This window comes from Diabrotica virgifera, chromosome 1 (assembly GCF_917563875.1).
Source record: "Diabrotica virgifera virgifera chromosome 1, PGI_DIABVI_V3a".
NCBI lineage: Eukaryota > Metazoa > Arthropoda > Insecta > Coleoptera > Chrysomelidae > Diabrotica > Diabrotica virgifera.
Window position 1 is genome coordinate 49,542,752 of NC_065443.1, and position 21,551 is coordinate 49,564,302.

General features: G+C 34.5%; 1 protein-coding gene across 1 annotated transcript in view; it reads left to right on the forward strand.

Annotated features, from left to right (window-relative positions):
- Positions 1-19,367, forward strand: part of LOC114324741 (U4/U6 small nuclear ribonucleoprotein Prp3) — a 41,833-nt gene extending 22,466 nt beyond the window's left edge. The window contains exons 5-6 of the mRNA XM_050656069.1: positions 4,380-4,551; positions 14,067-19,367. Coding sequence (XP_050512026.1) covers positions 4,380-4,551; positions 14,067-14,316 — 422 coding nt within the window. The 3' untranslated portion in view covers positions 14,317-19,367. The remainder of the gene's footprint in view (positions 1-4,379; positions 4,552-14,066) is intronic.
- Positions 19,368-21,551: the final 2,184 nt, after the last annotated feature.

Consider the following 21,551-nt stretch of genomic DNA (forward strand, 5'->3'; position numbering starts at 1 on the left):
GGGAACCTCTTTACATGTAAAAAAATTAGCAAACTTCTAAATGGCCTACTTTTTGTTCAGAAAGTTTTTAAAAATTTTGAACTTTTTTAAAAAATTTAGATTGCAAAATTATTATGCGAAATCTATTAAGTCGATTTTAATGGAATTTGATGGACGGTTTAAGTATGTTGTAAGAATTTTCTAAACGGAAAACGAAGGTTCTAAGTGCAACCAAAGTGGTTGAAGAACATTGAATAAAAACAGTCTTATTTGTCCCCTTATTTTCTATTTATTGCTATTTTGCAGAAAGTGTAATAATTTAAGCCGTTTTAAACCAGTCGTATATTATACAAAATTCAATTATCTTTATTTTTTTCCCTACGACTTTGTTCTAAAATGAATCTAAAGTTATAAGCAATGAAAGTAGAAAAAAATCGATATTTTTCGAAAATTTAAATATTTAAATTTTTTTATTAATGTTTCGGGCATATTTGAGAAGGAGCATAAGTCAATTATAATTATTGAAGTTGTCACCTAACTTTATCTGCAAAAATCCGAATGCCACCTCAAAACAGATCAGCCCTGGTCTACTATTACACTCAGTTTTTAATCTATTGAAGTAATTTTTTGGATTTGATTATATTTTTGTATTATCTACCAGTAGAAGGAAGGAAATTATGAAAAATCTTCAAATTCATTAAAAAATGTGCAGTTGTGCCGTTATATCATTAAAAATGTATCCTTATGATGGTCAAATGGGCAAACAAAAGTTTTGCCCACTGCCGAAAAGTGTCAATTTATTTTAAGGGCGTAGGCGCAAATTTCGCGCCAATGTGTTTTAAATGCATTAATTTTTTTCAAAGCCTGAGAAAACTAATAAATATTTTTGAAAAATTTTAACGCAGAATGAAAGATTACATTATTGCCGAAAGTCCCTTAGAATAAACAAAAAGTTTCTTTTGAAAGAATATTTTACATTCAAAATCACACTAAACTTTTTCTTTTTTTTTTTTTTTCACCCTGTAACTTATTAATATAAACATTATAGAAGTTTTCAGGAACTTTCGGCCCTCGTTAATAATGTAATCTTTCATTCTGCGGTTCTGAGTTTAAATTTTTCAAAAATACTTATTAGTTTTCTCAGAAAATTTTTCTCAGTTTTTATTGTTTTAGTGATAACAACTTTAGCATGGTTCTGATTAATATTCGTTCTATAAGGTACAAAACTGATGAATTATTTTTGTTCCTAGAGGAATTAGGATTTCCCCCGGTAGTTGCGGTTACAGAGCACTGGCTTGAAGTCAACGAGCCTTTTTTTTTTAGAAAAATACACCACAATTGCTAGGTATGATCGTCCAAGCTCAGCTTACGGAGGCACCCTAATTCTATCTACGAGCAATGATTTTTCTTCGGTAACAAAATATGACTTTCTGCTAAGTGAAGCCTTCTTTGAGTTTTCGTTAATTTACAATAAGAATCTTAATCTTTATATTATTTGCATTTATAGATCACCTAACTCTTCCGTGGAACTATTTTTTCAGAACCTGCTAAATTTGTTAGATGACCTGCCCCATAAAAGTAGAAAAATTTTATGCGGGGACTTTAACATTGATTATGCTGCTGCTAGTGCTACACAAATATCCTTGGTCAACATATTTGAATCGTATGGTCTAACAATGCACGTTGATTCTCCTACAAGGATTACAAAAACTTCATCTACCATAATTGATTATACTGTCTCAGATTTTTCACCCCTTGACGTCCACTCTACAATTATTAATGCTGGACTATCTGATCATGAAGCAGTTTATACGAAGTTTAATATCTTGAGCAAACCCTCCTCGAAAACCCGACGTTTAGGCAGGATTTTTTCCACCCGGAACTTTCGTAATTTCCAAAATTTATGCTTAACCTCTGAGTGGCGCTTTCCTGCTATGGACGTGGATAATAATTTCAGTGCTTTTTTGGATAAGCTTGTCCGTATCTTCAATAAAGCATTTCCTTTAATTGCAATTAAGCCAAAACATCGCAAACCCTGGACTACTAAAGGTATCCGAATATCTTCCAAGAATATGCGTTCTCTTCTCTATATCAGGAAATTTACTACCAACGTTTCTATCACTGAATATATCACCAAGTACAGGGCAACCTATCTTAAACTTATAAAATCAGCTAAAAAAGACTACTACCATAACCGTTTGGGAAGCTCAAAAAGTGTTGCAAAGGAAACTTGGTCCATAATAAACGATCTTCGAAATAAAACCCACACTGCTAAAACAATTTCCCTTCCAGACCCTGAAAATCTAAATGAATACTTTGTTAATGTGAGTAAAAATATTACATCAACTATTTTGCCACAACAAGATCCCATTGCTTATCTCCCTAATTCAAGAAAGGTCTCGAATTCATTCTTTATAAAACCAGTCGATAAATCTGAACTGATCCAAGCAATCAATAGTATCAAAAGCAAATCCTCCTGCAGTACTGACGGTCTATCGATAAAAATTTTTTCTAATCTCCCAGAAAATGTGTTAGAAGTCCTCATCTCACTAATTAATGTTTCCTTTGAGAAAGGTAAATTTCCAGAGTGCCTGAAGACAGCCATCATTATTCCTCTTCATAAGGGTGGTGAAATATCTAATACCTGCAATTATAGACCTATTGCACTACTACCGGTACTCTCCAAAATTATTGAGAGACTCATAAAAGCCCGACTTATGTCCTTTCTAGTTGAAAACAACATTTTATCACAAAATCAGTTCGGCTTTTTAAATAATAAATGCACCACTGATGCCATCTTTTCTGTACTACATGAGATTTATCAAGCACTGAACAATAATCTTCACACTGCCACCGTTTTTTGTGACTACGCCAAAGCTTTTGATTGTGTAAATCATAACATTTTGATAAGAAAACTAAATTTCTACGGAATTCGAGGTATTTCTTTAGATTGGTTCCAATCTTACTTGGATGATAGGAAACAACTGGTTAGAGCAAATGATACAGACTCTAGTCTCAAAAACATTGTATGTGGGGTACCTCAAGGTTCAGTATTGGGTCCTCTACTTTTCCTTATCTTTATTAATGACATCACTAGTTTAAAAATCGATGGAAAAATCTTTCTTTTTGCTGATGATACCAGTATCACTTGGAGCAACTCAAATATTGCAACTCTTCATGCTACTATAACTTCTGATCTACTTACAATAAAAACCTGGTCTGACTCTAATTTACTCTCGTTTAACGTAGATAAAACAGTAGCATTGTCTTATAAAGGAGTCCTTCAACCCTTACCTCTTAATAACAGCCAGATCAGTACCGTTGATTCTGTGAAATTTCTTGGTATTTTTTTAGACAGCAACCTTAAATGGTCCCACCATATCGATTTGTTAAGGAAAAAACTATCCTCAGCTTGCTATGCTATAAGATCTGTTTCGAATGAACTCAATTTAGCATCTTCCGAAATAACATATTTTTCTTTGTTCGAGTCACATCTTCGTTATGGTCTTCCTTTTTGGGGTTCTGGTACAGCTGCCCAATTCGATGTTATTTTCAAATTACAAAAAAGAGCAATTAGATATCTGTTTGGCCTCAGAAGAACAACACATTGCAGAAGTTACTTCAAAGATCACAGAATTTTAACCCTTCCATCTTTGTATATTTTAGAAACTGTTTGCTTAATTCGTAAACATCTACATGTCTTTCCACCAAGACCTAATCATGACTACTTCACGAGAAATTCTACGTTTGACGTCTATATGCCGACCCCGTCCTCTGAGTTAGTAAAGAAATCTATATTATATTCCGCAAAAAAACTTTACAACCATCTCCCTCTACAACTTAAATCTGCAGCATCTTTCCCCAAATTCCGTAAACTGACAAAAGCCTACCTATCTGAAAGACCATATTATTCAGTAGAAGATTTTCTTAATCAATAACTAAGAAATTACAGTACCCTTTGCACAAGTAGTATTTTTATTATCATTTTTTTGTCTATATTTGGGTGTCATATACAGCAGCTTAACTTTTAAACTTATTAATTACTAGGTAGACTATGCATTTGCAGTTTACTTAAATTTTGCAATTGACTACTTCTGTTTAACTTCATTATTATTGTTATTATTGTAAATATATTGACGATTTATGTAATTTTAGTAAATTGGATTGTTATTGTTTTGTTGTCTTGACTTTTTATAAGCTTTGTCGATAAAATTGTACAATTTTTCATGACAATAAAGCATATTTCTATTCTATTCTATTCTATTCTATTCTCGGAATTCGAAAAAATTAATGCATTTAAATAGCATTGGACTAAGATTTTACGCCTACCCCCTTAATAAAGAATGATTTCGCCTGTTTATTATTTTTTAACAGGTTTATAAATCTAATTAATATTTCAGGTATAAATGTATCAGTCTACAGAATTCGTGATTTACAAGGACTAGCATCAAAGAAATTTAAAGTAGAAACGAACGCCAAGCAGCTTTTTATGACAGGATGTGTTGTTATGTATCCAGATTGTTGCGTGGTAGTTGTTGAAGGTGGACCAAAGCAACAAAAGAAGTATAAAAGGTAGATATTTTCGTAGCTTATTATTTTTAATGTCAATTTAGTTTCTTTAATGTTATTGGTATAAATTATACATTTTGTTTGGTTCAAGTTAAGTTTATAGACGAAGCAACGAAGCACTAAAAAGCTCAAAACCTAGGAATTTTGTGCAGTAAGATGAATCGTCATGCAACTAAATTGATCTCCGGCAAAAATTTTTGTGCATAAGTAAATGCATTTTCAAAGTGCATGTCGAAGAGATGGAAAATGAAAAATTTAGAACTCAGGAAATTTTGACGGAAATGAGTTCAATTTTTATACTTGGGGGTTTTGGAGGTCACTGAACACCAATTTTGTGACGACGATGGTCTCCGAGGTGCCTGGTGCCCAGGGTGGAACTCGTCGCCTGGGACGATCGAATAATTCGCGAAATGAAAATTGGATCGAAACGCTGAAAAATACGTGTTCATGTTTTTTTAAATCTATCAATTAATACTAAACACGACCCCCACTCCAACCCTTGGAGATGGGGTGGGGGTAACTTTAAAATCTTAAATGGAAATCCCCATTTGTTATTGCAGTTTGGATTGTTTACGTAAAAATAATCAACTTTTATTTGAGACATTTTTTCGAATTGTGGATAGATGGCGCTATAATCAAAAAAACGATTTATCGAAATATCCCGAGAAATACACTTCCAAATAAAAAACCAAAGAATAGGTGTTTAATATTTTTTAAGCACCTATCGAATAACATTAAACACTACCCTCCACTCCGCCCCCTGGAGGTTTGGTGGGGGGTTACTTTAAAATCGAATAGGAATCCCATGTTTTATTGCAGGTTTGGATTCCTCATGAAAAAATAAGTAACATTTATTCGAAACATTTTTTAGAATTTTTGATAGATGGTGCTAGTAAATAGTATTTTTCCGATTATAGCGTCATCTATCCATAATTCTAAAAAATGTCTCGAATAAAAGTTACTTATTTTTACGTAAGGAATCCAACTCTGCAATAAAAAATGGGGGCTCCTATTTAAGATTTTAAAGTTACCCCCACCCCACCTCCAGGGGGTGAAGTGGAGACACGTATTTTTGGTGTGTAGCTTTTGTGTAGTCCTTTACAAATAACCGGTTTTATAGATAACCACTTGCCGGCATTTTAAGTCGTATTAGATTACCTACTCATTGTTAATTGTCATGAACATTGTTTATAACTTAAAGCTTGACACTCTCATATAGTACAGTTAAAATTATTATAGGATAAATATTACGCGAGGGAAATAATTAACTTTTTTTCTACTTTTAAGAACAAAAAAGTCAAGTTCATTATCGGGACGAAATTCACAATTATTCAGCAAATTATATTATTATTTGAAGCATTATTTGGTTAAGACATCTCTTTTTTGTGGTAAAAATATATTGTATGGACTAAATGTGGTATCTGTTTGAATCTGATGATGGACAATAGAAATATGGAGGCAACTTTACACAAGAATACTATAGTGGAAGTAAACACTCTGTATAATCCATCACGTAATTAAATTAAATCGGAGGCTTCCATACGCAGAGTCATAGTTCACCATTCATCTTTCAGGTTTGAACCGTGTCTTTTTGGACAATTCTTATGTGAATCAATCTCAACGTTTCGATACATTTCTAGGTAGCTGCTTCAGGAGCAGGAGAAGGTCGTTGATCACGGTAACTCAAGTATTCAATTATCGGAATATATCGGAATGCATATAGCTCCATATAAACCATGAGGTGAGACCGCTCCCGTCTGGAAAAATTTCTGATTGGGTTTCTTTGTGGATTCCTGTTCAAAAATGTCCCCTTTAAACAAATCTGAAGGGTGCCGGCCGGAATTTTTGGGCAGAAATTGTTTAAACAATTTTTTTAAACAAATACAAATGATCACGTTTTTTGCTCCGGAACATATATTTTTAAGTTTTGTGGGTTATTCTAAACAAGAAAGGTATCTTGTAATTTTTCTTAAAAATTTTTAGTTTTCGAGTTATAGACGATTTAAAATCTGAAAACTGCGAAAATACGCATTTTCGAGGCTTAAAAACTCATATTTAAATTAATATTTTTGAGGTTGCCAGATACTTAAATTGAAGTTTAAACATTCAGCTTCAAGATTCTGAAGAGTGATCACGTCTAACGTTAATTTAAACCGTTGTTTTGTAATTGTTAAATTATGCATGTCCATCCGATATTTTTTACCGGTGCGGCGCGCTCTATTTCAAATATCTCCTATTTTCCTCCGAAAAATATTTTTTCTAGATTCTTTGGGACATTGTAAATAAAATAAGATTCTTGACATTTTTCTCAAAAGTTGATAGTTTTAAAGTTATAAACGATTTAAAATCCAAAAATGCGTTTTTTGGCACTTTTCGGTTTTTAAATCGCTTATAACTTTAAAACTATTAACTTTTCCGAAAAATTTCAAAAAACCTATTTTATTTAGAATATCCCAAAGAATCTAGAAAAAATATTTTTCGTGGGAAAATATGAGATTTTTGAAATAGTGCGCGCCGCACCGGTAAAAAAATCGGATAAACACGCATATTTAACAATTAAAAAACGGTATAAGTTAAGGTTAGACGCGATCACTCTTCAGAATCTTGAAGTTGAATGATTAATCTTCAATTTAAATATCTGGCACCCTCAAAAACACTAATATAAATATGAGTTTTTAAGCCTTGAAATGCGTATTTTCGCATTTTTCAGATTTTAAATCACCTATACCTCGAAAATTATCAATTTTTGAGGAAAATTACAAGATATAGCCCGGTTATAGATAAATAAGAAATTTAAAAAGATAGACCAATTGGTGTACAAATGGTATTACCACTTGTACACCAATTGGTCTATCGCTTTAAATTTCTCATTTATCTATAACCGGGCTATACCTTTCTTGTTTATAATGATCCAACAAACCTAAAAATATATGTTCCAGACCAAAAAAACGTGATCTTTTGTATTTGTTCAAAAAAATTGTTACAATTTCTGCCCAAAAATTCCGCCCAGCACCCTTCGGATTTGTTTAAATGGGACATTTTTTAATAGGAATCCACAAAGAAACCAAATCAGAAATTTTTTCAGATGGGAGCGGTCTCACCACGTGGACTAATAGGCATCCCGAGAATATGAAGAAGCAGGAAGACTACTTCTCATTTTCGTCTGGAATCCAACTCCGTACAGCCAACGGCGCCTTAAGGCAAATTCCTACTACCCCAAGGGGCGTCCAAACAACCCATTCTGTTGCAGAATGGTTTCGATACATTTAGCAAACAACAAAAGGTACCGCAATCCATTATATACAGGAAACCCATTATATACGCAATATCCCAACAATAACCGAGAGAATGAACTCTAGAAACAAGAGTTTCACACTTATATTAAAAAATTCTGCTTTCTCTATCTGTTTCTCTTTTCTTGAATTGCTCTTGAATTACAGAACGAATATTTGCTCTCTGTGACTGTGACGACTTAACACGCAAGCTGCTATATTTTTAAAGAAAAATCATACGTAAAGTTAATTACAGCAGACACGACTATTCCTTCTCGTAAACACATGTTTGCACTTTCCTACAAGATATATACATAGGAGTTTACACCCTTAAAACCATTCGAGGCAGACCCCAAAACCTCCAAACCACTCTGCTCATTTTTCAATTATGTATTTGTCAACCATTCCAAAAAGAATCTTTTCCACTAAATTGCGGGTCTCTGCCACAAACTCTTTGACGAATACATTGATATTTGAAAGGAATTCATAAACTAATAATTAAAAATAATAACGAAATCTAAAAAACCATTTACCAATATCTCCCTTATTCTCTGCTCTTTCGACCTCTTCCTCAAGGAACCAAACCAACCAACCACCTGTGGTAAGCAAACCAATACGTACAAGAGACTACACCAGTCTATCAAAAAATAAAAAGACAAAAATGTCTTAATGGGAAACTTCTTCTTCCTTCTTGTATGTAGGCTTTAAAGCCTGTTTCTTCTTCAATATTAGCTTCCTAAATTGTTTAAATTATTGCACTATGCTTTTTCTTGGTCTGCCAATACTTCTTCGTCCATTTGGTGACTTATCTCGTGCTATTCGTACTATCCTATCCTCTGCCATTCTACTAATGTGTTCGTTCCACGCCTGTTTCCGTTTTGTCACCCATCCATTTATGTCTTCTACATTGCATGCTCTTATTATGTTTTCGCTTCTCTCCCTATCCAACAGACTTTTCCCTGATATTCGTCGAAGTATTTTCATTTCTGTTGTTTCTAGTAGTCGTCTCGTTTTAGGTGTGTCAGGTCTTGTCTCCGTCATATATGTCATTATAGGTCTAATTGCTGCTTTATAGATTCTTGTTTTTGTGTCTTGTCTTAGGTGTTTGTTCTTCCAGATTGTGTCATTAAGAGATCCCGCCGCTTTACTTGCTTTTAAGCTTTGTTGTCGTACTTCTTCTTCATCTCCGTAACTAGTTATATCTATTCCCAGATATCTCAACCTTGCTTATTTTCTCATCAATTTTGATTTCGAATGAATGAGAATTAATTCGAATTAATGAGAAACGAACAACAAAAACAACTGCCACATCAATGAAAAACCCCTTCCAGAATGAAGACAGTAATGATTATATTTTAACGGATTCGCGTTTCATCTCTGGATACCTTGATTACTTGAGATTTTATTAGTGAATCCCCCGCTGGGCTGTTGAGTACTCGAGTTACCATGATCGATAATGACGAAAGACGGATAGGTAATTCTCACTGCTATTGGACATCTCCGATTTCATTAGACCAAGGTATTTAGAACAGAAAATACAGGAATAAATTGATTTTTAAATACAACACCTATCAACTCGTCAATTTTTGCATTTTGTTCAGGATGACGTCAGAAAAAAGTCTACAATAGAAAAATGGGTGTAAATGCATAATTACGTTTTAAAGTGCATAAAAATGTCAAAATTAGTATATTAAGGGCCCGAATTTGTTATTCGCGGTTTTTTGAGGTCACTAAACAAGAATACGCCATCAGAATCAACCCCGGAGCACCTGGTGCCCATTGTCACTGCTAAGGCGCGTCATCTTCTTGAGTTTCGATAGATTTTGACACTAAATTGATGCAAAGAGGTTTCTTGAAAGGTTTTTGGGGTTTGAACACGAATACGCCATCCGAACCGACACCCAGAGCACCTGGTGCCTAGGGTCACTGCTAATGCACGTAATGGAGTTTCGAAGATTTTTGACACTAAATTAATGCAAACAGATTACTGAGAGGTTTTTGGGGTCGCTGAACACAAATACGCCATCAGAACTGACCCTCGGACCATCTGGTGCCCAGGGTCACTGCTAAGACACGTCATCTTCTGAAGTTTCGAAGGTTTTTAGGCACTAGTTGAACCGGAGGTCGGTTGTGATGGTGTATTCTTATTCAGCGACCCTACAACCCCCGAGTAATCTGTTAACAGCAATTTAGTGCCGAAAGCCCTCTAAAGTTCGGATGACCTGCTTTAGCAGTGACCCTGGGCAGCAGGTGCTCCGGTGGTCGGTTCTGGTTGGATACCATGATATCATTCTGCCCGGTGGTTGAATACGCCATGGCATGTTCATGTTCAGCGACCCGAAAATCCCCTAAGTAATAAAATCTGACCCTTAACCCATTTAGCGCCAACGCACAGTGGGGCAAGAGACAACATAAGTTGGCATTAAATCATTGTCGATATATTATGGCCAATTTTTTTTTTCAAATATTATAAGTTGTGTGTACATAAACAAAAACGATCTTTTTTCAATGTTTTCTTCTTCTTCTCAATGTGCCTATCCGTGCCGAATGTTGGCGATCATCATGGCAATCTTAATTTTATCTGCAGCAGCGCGGAAAAGCTGCACAGATGTTGTGTTAAAGCAGGTTCTGAAGTTCTTTAACCAGGATGTTCTTCTTCTTCTTGCTAGGCTTCGCTTTACAAATATTTTTCCTTGAAGGATGGCTTGTTCAAAAAGTGTTTAGCTCAAAATTTTCAAAGCTGCATGTCAGTAGTTACTACCGATATTGATTTAAATGATATTTGAAGTTTAGTCATTTTAATTTAAAATAAATCTACAGTCTAATTTACTTGTTTTTATGTAGATTTATTATCTAATATTATTTATATCTCAAAACAATTGTGTTAACATTATTTTTGAAAAATTGTTTAACCAAATTGTTCTTTAAAACCATTTACCGCATATTTATAAAAATAACATAAAATTTCGTAAGTAAAATATTGAAAAACTTAAACTACAGATCATCATCAGAATCATCAGATGTGACGTCAACATCTTGCACATTCGGAGATTTGAAACATAATATATTATGCACTAATATGCAGTGCTTCCACTGGCAGGTCTTCTAATTTCTTTCTTTTTATGTTTCTTTTGCTTGTGATCAGTGGGTCACTACTAATCCACAAAAAGTGGAATACATCTTAATTTGTTTTGGATCTACTACACTTTCTTGAATTATTTTAATTGAATTATGCAAATAACCAAAAATTAGAATAGAGTGTTATTCAATTTAATTAGGTCAACATAACCTCACAAAAAATACAATTATAAAAAAAGGAGCAAATATGAGCAAAAAGTTAAAATGACTTTTTGAAGAATAATACTCAAGCTTTCAAAATAAAACAAAATTAAAGTTGGATCAGTCTGGGAACACTAACAAATCACTTGCTCTTTTTGAAAAATGCATATTTTGATATTTTGTACAGGTAATTTTAAACAACATATTATAACAGACTGTATTTACTTAATTATTATATCACATCTGTAATAATATTGTCACTTTCCTGAAGATCAAATATCCGTAGCCAATTTTACTGGTAAATTAACTTTTGACTTGAAATAAGTGGATCAAACGTAAGTCGAATCACGTTATCGCGGCCTATGCATTGTTAACACGGGACCATGTGCTCTTTGCGACGCGTCGCAACTGGTGGAGGGGGATTTAATGGGAAAAAAATGATGCCAAATCATATGTAGGATTGTGTACTATTTAATTAAAATGAATGCGACAGAAAATACTGCATTTGGTATTTTCATTTTATGCCAACTTTTTAGCTCTCCTGCACCACTGTGCAACGGTGCGAAAACGCACCATTTTTTTGTAGAATTTTTTTTAAATCTTTGTATTTTTTAAGCAACCAGAAGATATAAGTGTAACTAAATTTAATTTTGTTTCATTTCTAAACTCATGTTTTCATCACAAAAATATTTTCTAAATGTCCGACATTTTCAATCCTTCGACACAACTTTATTTTTACTGTAGTAATTTTATTGGCATAACACTTTTGTGGTCAAATAAATTAACACATTATTTTTTTAACCTGTTTGTAAATCAATTGTTATAAAAATTTTAAAAAATCTGAGTCATCAAATCTCGTGTTTGAAAATAATGGTTCGATAACGAACCATTGGCGGAAGTTGACGTAAGGTTCACACGCACCGAATTGGCATAGAGCGGTCGGCTCGGCTAAGAGCAATCGGCCGATTTTGCTATGCATGTAAATAAATGACCCACCGCGCACCGCTCGACAGTCGAACGTTCTTAAGCGGTGCGCGGTGGCTCATTTATTTACATGCATAGCAAAATCTGCCGATTGCTCTTAGCCGAGCCGATCGCTCTATGCCGATTCGGTGCGTGGCCTGCTTTATAATCCTGTCTTATCAGGAATTTCAAGGTGACGCACAGGCAGTAATTTGTTTGGATATTTTTATGTGTAAAATGTGTAAAAGCACGTATCCACTATGCTTGCGCTCTGAGCTCCTGCAACTGCTCCACATAGTGGATGTGTTTGCCGCTCCCGGACTGTGCAATTGTGCGCACTCTGCCTCGGCGCTCCAATCTGTGGCGGTTTATATGTAAGGGGGCGCATACCCTATCGATTGGAGCAGTTGCAGGGAGCGCGGAGCGCAATAGGTTCGTGAACATAGTGGATGGTTGGCGCTCTCGGACCATGCAACAGTGTGCGCTCCGCCTCAACGGTCCAATAGGTGGCGGGCGGTTTATATGTAGAGGAGCGGATGCCGTCTCGATAGGAGCAGTTGCAGGGAGCGCGGAGCGCGCAAGAGGTTTGTGAACATAGTGGATGTTGGCGCTCCCGTACCGTGCAACAGTGCCCGCTCCGCCCCAGCGCCGGCGGTCCAATAGGTGGCGGTTTATATGTAGAGGAGCGCATGCCGTATCGATGAGACCAGTTGCAGGGAGTGCGGAGCGCAAGAGGTTTGTAAACATAGTGAATGGTTGATGCTCCCGGACAGTGCAACAGTGCGCGCTCTGCCTCGGCGTTCCAATTGGTGTTGGTTTATATGTAGAGGAGCGCATACCGTATCGATTGGAGCAGTTGCAGGGAGCGCGGAGCGCAACAGGTTCGTGAACATAGTGGCGCTCCCGGATCGTGCAACAGTGCGCGCTCCGCCTTGGTGGTCCAATATTACGAACATAGTGGGTACGTACCTTTCGAAAGACGGGTATTCTTGTATTCAGTTTAGCTATAATCTAGGGCTGAAGGGGGGGGGGGGGGCTACATAAGGCAGGTTGTGTAGTGTTGTAGAATTGTAGACAATATGTCGATTTGTCGATTTTATGCAACTGGCATAGTGAGAGATACAGGATTGAAAAGTGTAAACTGGAAACATCTAAAATAATTTTTAAAAAAGATAAAGGGCCGTTCGACTTCGTTTTTGACAAACAAGAAGGTGTAGGCAATGTTCTAACCATACTATTTTTGTTTATCAAAAATGCCAGGTCCATTTACACTCTAAATGTTTTAAGACTTTTCACAAAAAATAAAATTGTGTATTTCAATTTTTATAGCTCAGTCCCGCCAAAGGTTCGAAAACGAACCATTTTGTTGTTGTGACACCTGCCATTATCAAAGTGTAAAACAATTTTTTTACGATTGTTTAAATTTATTTTACTCTAGTTAATCAAATATATTACATATTATTACAGTATTTCTTTGCTTTGCGGTTAATGGGTTAATATACTGATTTTCGGTCTTGACGGTCCAGTTAGCTGGGGCTCAGTCGATCGACAAGTTTAGTGGATTTGCGATTTACGGTCGCTGGTTCGAGCCTCAGCTAGGTCATGAAATTTATAAAAGGCCAACGCCGTAGTATAAAACTCAATAGGGTCTACGGCTTGGTCTGGAATAAACTGGCGTCTGATCGACCTATGGAGGAGCGGTACGGGAAGGGATAAGGGCTTCCGGCTTGGTGATACTTCTCCATAGATCCCTACCGAAGGGCGTTGACGCCTAAGAACGGTGTATACATACATAAATACTGATTTTGACAGGCAGTTTTGGATGCATGTTATGCACTGTAAATGCAATTAAACATTTTCCATTTATAGACTTTTTTGCTGATGTGATTTCGAACACAATCCAAAAAGGCTGTATTTAAAAATCGATTTATTTTTTCCTAAATGCCCTGGTCTACTCGTACATATCCAGATCTAATAAATAATAATCCTAGTGCTTAATTTCAGGTTGATGTTGAACCGAATCAAGTGGGAGGAAGATTTAGTGAAAGACCCGGACGGTAAAGAAATACCCAACAAGTGCAACCTAGTATGGGAGGGTACTGCTAAACAAAGAAATTTTGGAGAACTTAAGTTTAAAGTGTGTCCTATGGAGAAAATGGCAAGAGAACATTTTAAAAAACATAAAGTGGAACACTACTGGGATTTAGCGTACAGCGGAGCGGTACTAGAACAATCTAACGATGTTATAGAATAGACTATTTTTTGTAAATACGTAATAGAGAAGAAATTTTATTATTTACTGATTGTGTAAAGTAATAGTATGGATATCTGCAAAAAGTTGTAATACTTATAACAGGGGTGGCCAAATTGTGGCTCACGAGCTCTTTGAAGGATTATTTGGGGCTCTCAATAAATGTACCTGAATTACTGTTAAGTTTTGTGTTTCAAAATGTCTTAAATTACTGACAACAAATATAAAAGAAAGGTAAAGTTTTCAATCCTAATAATAGCAACATTAATAATATTGAAAAATATTACTAAAAGATTTTTAAATTGAAAACTTGTTTTTAAATTGAAAACTTATTGGTCCATTTCCCTGGTAACACCTCCATGCTTCTAAAATTTGCAAGCCAGATGGATGCTGAAGCGAAGAAGACAAGGGGGAATACAAAAACTTACATTTCACGACCCCGTCTGTTCAGCTGGTAAATTCCAACGGATAGCAAATATAAAAGACTAATTATAACATCAGGACTTGGACAGGGAGACCCCTCATTACCGTTATAAGTAAAAAGTTAATCCGTAATAAGTAAAATATCATCTGAGTTGACAGGGGGATTGTGAATCAAGGATCAAAACTATTGTTGGCCTTTGGTGATGATCTAGGTGAAGTCGCTCATTCTAAATTGTTGGCCTTTGGTGATGATTTAGGTGAAGTCGCTAATTCTACAAGAGGCGTGAGAGAGGTGTTTTGACAAATCCAGGAAGAAACAGGTAGTCTGGGCCTTCGAATAAATGAAGGGAAGACGAAATACATTCTAATAACCAAAAATCCAAGACCAAGAGTTAGGCAGAACATAACTATTGATGACCACAACTTCGAAGTAGTAAAAGAGTTTAAATATCTAGGGGCGTTCATCTCGGATGTCAACCACATATAAAAAGAGGTATCAGCATGGATAGCTGCGTGGAACAAAGCACTATACGTGGAATAGTTTTTGAAAGGAAAATTCTCAGAATGATATTTGGCCGTTAAAGAGATGAATTGACTGGGAAGTGGAGAAGACGCCGCAACGCTGAGTTGGTGACTGTATGGTACTGAAAACATCGTCAGAGATGGTACATAAAAGCTAAGATAAGATGGACAGTGGTGGTAAGAGCACAGGAAGACAGAGTGTTAAAAACACTGTTTTTAACGGTAGAAGATCAGTAGGCCCTCCCAGAAAAGGATGGAAGGATGATGAAGAATCGAAGTATCCTGAATTAGTAAAGGCTGCTTGTAGTATTATTTGAATATTTGAAACAACGATGTGAACCATTCTATTTCACTTTAGAGTTTGTAAATCCAATCAGTGAGGGAAAAATTGAATACCTTTTTACACTTTTTAAATAATTGCTAAAGCGGCTCGCGAAAAATTTCTAATTTTAAAAATTCCTCGGATTATCAAAGAGCTTGGCCACCCCTGACTTATAGTTTACAGTCCATCAACCTAAGGAGTCGAAGCAAAAACGCAGGCTGAAAGTAACTTTGAGGATTACTAAAATATTCTCACACAATTTTTTATGGTCAGAAAGTCTTAAACTCAGGCATTTTCCTTTCACGGACGGCAGTTGCAGTTGTCGCCGTAACAGGCGTCACTACTTTGCTTTATTAATTTGTATGAGACTGATTCCGACATCTAACTTCAATTACTGTCCGGGAGAACGTCAGTTGCTAGTAATTATACAAATTAATAGTGCAAAATAAATACGTATGTCATGGTAACAACTGTAACTGCCGTCGATGTCGGAATCGTACCTAAAGCGTCAATTTGATAATGATCAAAAATATTATGAACTGTGTTATACAGTTGAGTCAGGGGTTCTTTATCCGTGCGTCATTAATATCTGACGAGATAAAACACATACTTTTTGTCTAGCATCATTGTCTTCCACGCATGAAACTAAAGACAAACCAGATACCGCCTGTTATTAAGTAAAGACACATGTTATTTTTATAAACGCTCTAGACTAGTACATCGAAGAGAGATAGGTATAAAAAAGACGCTTGGGGACGTTTTCAGATTTTAAGTACAATTTGTGACGTTTCTTGTTTTACTTGTCACTGTCAGTTTGTTGGATTTTTTGCTATTTTTTGTCCTGTTTTTGCATTTAGGAGTTATTTATATTAAATAAAAAGTTATTTTCACAACCAATTAATTGTATACTTTTTTTGTGTGAATTTGATGTCCTTGGCCGAGCCAATTAACCAGGCATTTTGTTATTTTAAAAACAAACATTTTTTTTTCAATCAGAGGAATTATTTCTGTATTTCTGACTCTTAAATACATAACAAACTAACATACTACAATTATATACTAGAGTTTGAAATTTTATGGTAAGTGTATTTTATTTTACCATTAATTTACATGCAAGGTTAACCTCATTCACATTTAAGGAATGGTTTTGTTTAAGTTTCCGTAAAAGGGAAATAAATATCAGAAAGAAAATATTTTATTTTCAAATATTTATTTTGTAACAAATATTTAATAATATCACTAATGGTATTAAAATAATTTATTAAGCTACTTCAAATGTAGCTTGTAATTTCGTATGCTTTAAATGATGACGCACGGGTAAAGAATCAGAGAGTCAACCTGTATTTGAGGCTATCAGAGCAACAGTGGCCTAAGCCCAAAAACGTAGTTTTGAGATAAATCAAAACGTGTCTTTGCATTTGTATTTCCATTATCTTTATATAATGGCGCTACGTATTATGTAGCGTCATTTAGTCAAATATATAGGTAGGTTCTTCAGCCTGTTTGCATCCACTCCTGGACAAAGTTCTCCCCATGAGTTCTCCATTCTTCTCTGTTTTGTGCTATTTGATTCCAGTTTCTCCCCATTTTTGCTTTGATGTCGTCTACCCATCGTTTTTGTGGTCTTCCTCTACTACGACTATGCTTGCGTGGTCTCCAATGTAAATGTATCTCGTCCACCTTTCGATGTTTTGCCGTGCCGCGTGTCCTACCCAGTTCCATTTCATTAGCGCAATTCTTACAATTGCATCTTCCACCTTCGTTAAAACCTTCTGTTTAATCGAGTTAATTATTAATTAAGCCTTGAAAATGACCATTTTTGCATTTTTCAATTTTTAAATCACCTATAACTCGACAACAATCAATTTTAGAAAAAAAGGACAAGAGACCTTTTTTGCTCAGAATTACCTAAATTACCTAAAAAAAATTTGTCCGAAATGAAATTTTTTTTGTGAATTTGTTTAAAAAAAATTGTTTAAACAATTTTTGACCACGGCACCGCCTGGCACCCTGTGGATTTGTTATAAGGACCTCTTTTTGAGTAAGTTTGTACCAAAAAAAAATCGAATCGGGATAATTTTGCTAACGGGGGCGACGGTATAGTCCCGTCTATAACGCTATTCATAATTTTTATGATCATTTTCGATTGAAGCCTTTCACAGCGTCTCAGAGAAACCGGTTTAAGTTTTTCTGATCTTAAAAAATTGTCCGTCACGATATTCGACAATAATTAATACATTAAGTTACAGGTTTTTGTTTTTTCTTTGACTCCTTAAATTCATTGAATGCAGAGTATTAGTTATTTAAACAAAAAATAAAATATTAATTTAGTAAACTACAAGTGGACTTTAATTGAATCTTATGGACACTAAAAATACATTGTTCTTTTTACATACTATATACCATTTTTTTTGTGACAACTTAAGTTTATCAGACATTTATTTGCGAATAAACTGTAAAATTATAAAATAAACTATTTTTTTGGTAGCAGGTTTTATTAGTATGTACAGCTTCCGGAGCTAACCATGGCCGATGAAAAATGCTGACGTCGATTATACACCCACCTAAACTTTAAGCAGACAGGATTTCTCTCACCGGCCATGGTTCAGTCCGGGAGCTGTAATATCAATTGAGTATCAGGAGCCAGGATTTTAGCTATTGAATATTCATAAATAAGTTTGATTTATTGTGGAGAGTAGTGACATAACGCCTTATTTAATCTCAATTAACTAGTTTTGATGGGAAATAAGCTACAATTTTACTAAAATAATGATTTTATTAACGTTTCGACGCCCAAATCGGGTGTCGTTGTCAAAATACAAAAAATAATGAATTAAACAAAAATGTTGTTGCTTAGTAAAAAAAATTATAATAATTTATTTAATCTGACTCATTTATATCGGCAATTCAAACATATATTATGCATTTTAAAGTAGAGGACTTTAAAATGATATTGCCGATATTTATGAGTTGCGTTCCTGGGACGACTTTATTGAAAGATAGTTCATTCGATTACATGAAATCAACCCCAATTTGGGCGTCGAAACGTTAATAAAATCATTTTTTAGTAAAATTGTGGCTTATTTCCCATCAAAACTAGTTAATTGCAAAAATGCCACAAGAAAATAGCTTCAGAACAACATTATTTAATCTCATCGCAGATTTCACAGTTATTTAAGTTTTCTGCGCTTAATTTTTATACGTTATGTGACATATAATTCACAATCATGAAGGCACTAAATTACTGTAGTATTGACCGTATTCATTCCCAAAGTATTGAACACGTTGAGCACGGATGTAACATAACAAATAAATGGTCTCTGAGATATTTTAAACTGGTTTTTTAACTGTACATTTAAATATTTTGCATTGCGAATATTATTCATTCAAATATTACACCGATTCGCTATTTTTTTTTTGCACTTTTATTTGAGACATAACTTGCGTGCCTCGGTGGCCTGAGGAACGTATCTTGATTACCAGGCCGGTGAGATTTCAATATCACTTTCTCAAAGTCTTGACACATACAGTAACCGGCACCCTACTAGGCACATAGGAACATTGAGGTATTACAGTCCCGGACCCTTCACTTGTTGCAGTATTTATTTTTATGTCTACTAACGTTTAGAACGTCAGAAAATGTATAGAAACTGAATATTAACAGAGAAAGTTAACAATAGATGAACTGTATTTGACACTTATAGTTGTGATTTTGTTAAAGTTGTAAAAGTTTTAAAGTGTAATATTCTTGGTGTTTGAATAAAGTTATTTTAAAGCAGAGTAACAATACTATTAACTAATGTATTTTTTGTATGGAAAAACAATTATTTTGAATAGTTTCTTGACAGTAACATGACAGAGATGAAAGTCACATCTGAGAACGGACCGGATTAACCCATAGGTTAACCCATAGCAATTAGGTACCTACCCATGTATATAGTAGCGTTACGCTTTCTGTATATATTTGCAAAGCAGTTTTGTGTGATTTGTAATAAATTTTTTCAAGACATTTGGTTTGAGTAAATGAGTCAAAAAAACTTTTGCATGTCATATTTTTTGTTATCCATTAAGTAAACAAAATAAATATGGAAACTATATTTTATTGTATTAATCAAAATTTATATTATGTATAGTATTTTTTACATTTTGTACAATAAAATTTGTCTGCAAATTTACAATTATTTGTAATAGCTAGACTTAGGCAAATATGCAAATTGCATATTATGCATAAAAATGCAAAAATTTACAATTTTGCATATTTTTATATAAATGTGCATAAAGTGCATATAATTTTAAATTTTGTTGAAACTATTATACATATCTTTTTATATTCAGGTAACAAAAATAGCTTGGAAATCTCAATATTTGATTTTGTTTTATAATCTCTTGGTAGGTATTCAAATTTTTGGTATCGGAATGTACTAACTAATAAAAGATATCGGCTTATACATTTTGTCACGTTTTGTCCTTGATACAAGGGTTCCAAAATCTGCCTGTTTATATCTCTAGGCAAACTTTTTTATTTTGATGGTCCGTTTCTTTTGTTGTAAAATAAACCGTGAACACATGTCTTTGTAATTGTGAATACAATTATTGTGCTTTGATAATGCCGAAAATATACAGTTCAGTGCCATTCATAAAATCAAGCTATAGTCTTGATCACAAAACCATTACCCAATTAGAATCTTCCAAATTATCATTGTTAGACTGTACATTTTTAACACGTTGACGGATAGAACGTCTATAGACGTCTAATTTCCTTTGATGTAATGTGACACAACGTCTATAGACGTTGCATTTTTCCCTATTCTACTTTGCAAAATACATATAGTGTCACGACACTTGCTTATACATTTGACGCACTGTCCGTCAACTTGTTAATAAAAGAATTTGAATCATTGTGTCAAAACATTAAAAATACTACATACTGAGGAGGAAATTTTCCAAAAATTTAAAGCAACCATGGAAATAAATAGTGGTTACCAGGTTCTTTCTGAAGTGGTGCAATACTAGCTGCGACATTTTCCGAACCACTTAATTTAGAGCCAACTATTATCGTAAATTTGAAAAAAAAAGTTGAAAATTTTGAACAGCATTTGATAATTTATTGTTACCATAATTCGAAATAATATAATTTATTTGTTAAAATACTTATATAAATATTTAATTACAAAGGCTTGGTTTGTAAAATACATAGGTACATGTTAGTTAATACATGTGAAGATATTGAATATATTTTTGTAAATAAAAAAATATTGTAAATATTGTTTTTATTACATGCATATTTTCTAGATAAACATGCATATTTTTGGGTAATATACTGCATATTTATGCGCATATTTCATACTTTTTTATTTGCATATTTGCCGAAGTCTAAAATAGCTGAATTCCAATGAAATAGCATTACTGTGGGACTCTAGATTGGAACAAATGGTCTAAACATGCTTGTCTGCCCGTGACCACTCTTAATGTCTCACCGGCCAATTGACTGTGATTATGTTGTGACGTATTGCTAGCGTCACGCCGTACTCTACGTGTTAAAATATCGAATAAAATGCAACCTCCACCATGGTTACTACAGAACCACTTCCCAGGATCAACAATGTTATTATTGATGAGCAGACTCAGGCTGAAAACCTAGAACGACCTCGTGGTCGTTGTTCTCTATTATAACTGTGACAGAAGTATCTAAAGATGACGAATATTTTATTGTGTTCTAAATGTTGCATGGATTATGGATTAACTCATGTACTGTTTACAAATCTTCTAAACCTAACAGTCATCATCATCATCATTCAACCCGGATCTATCCACTGCTGGATATAGGTCTCCCTCAGTATTTTCCATGCATTTCTGTTTTGTACTGTTTGCATCCAGTTTTTGTCGATCCGTTTTAGGTCATCAGACCATCTGGTTGGCGGACGACCTCTACTTCGATATGCTTCTTGTCTTGGTCTCCAGTGTATTATTC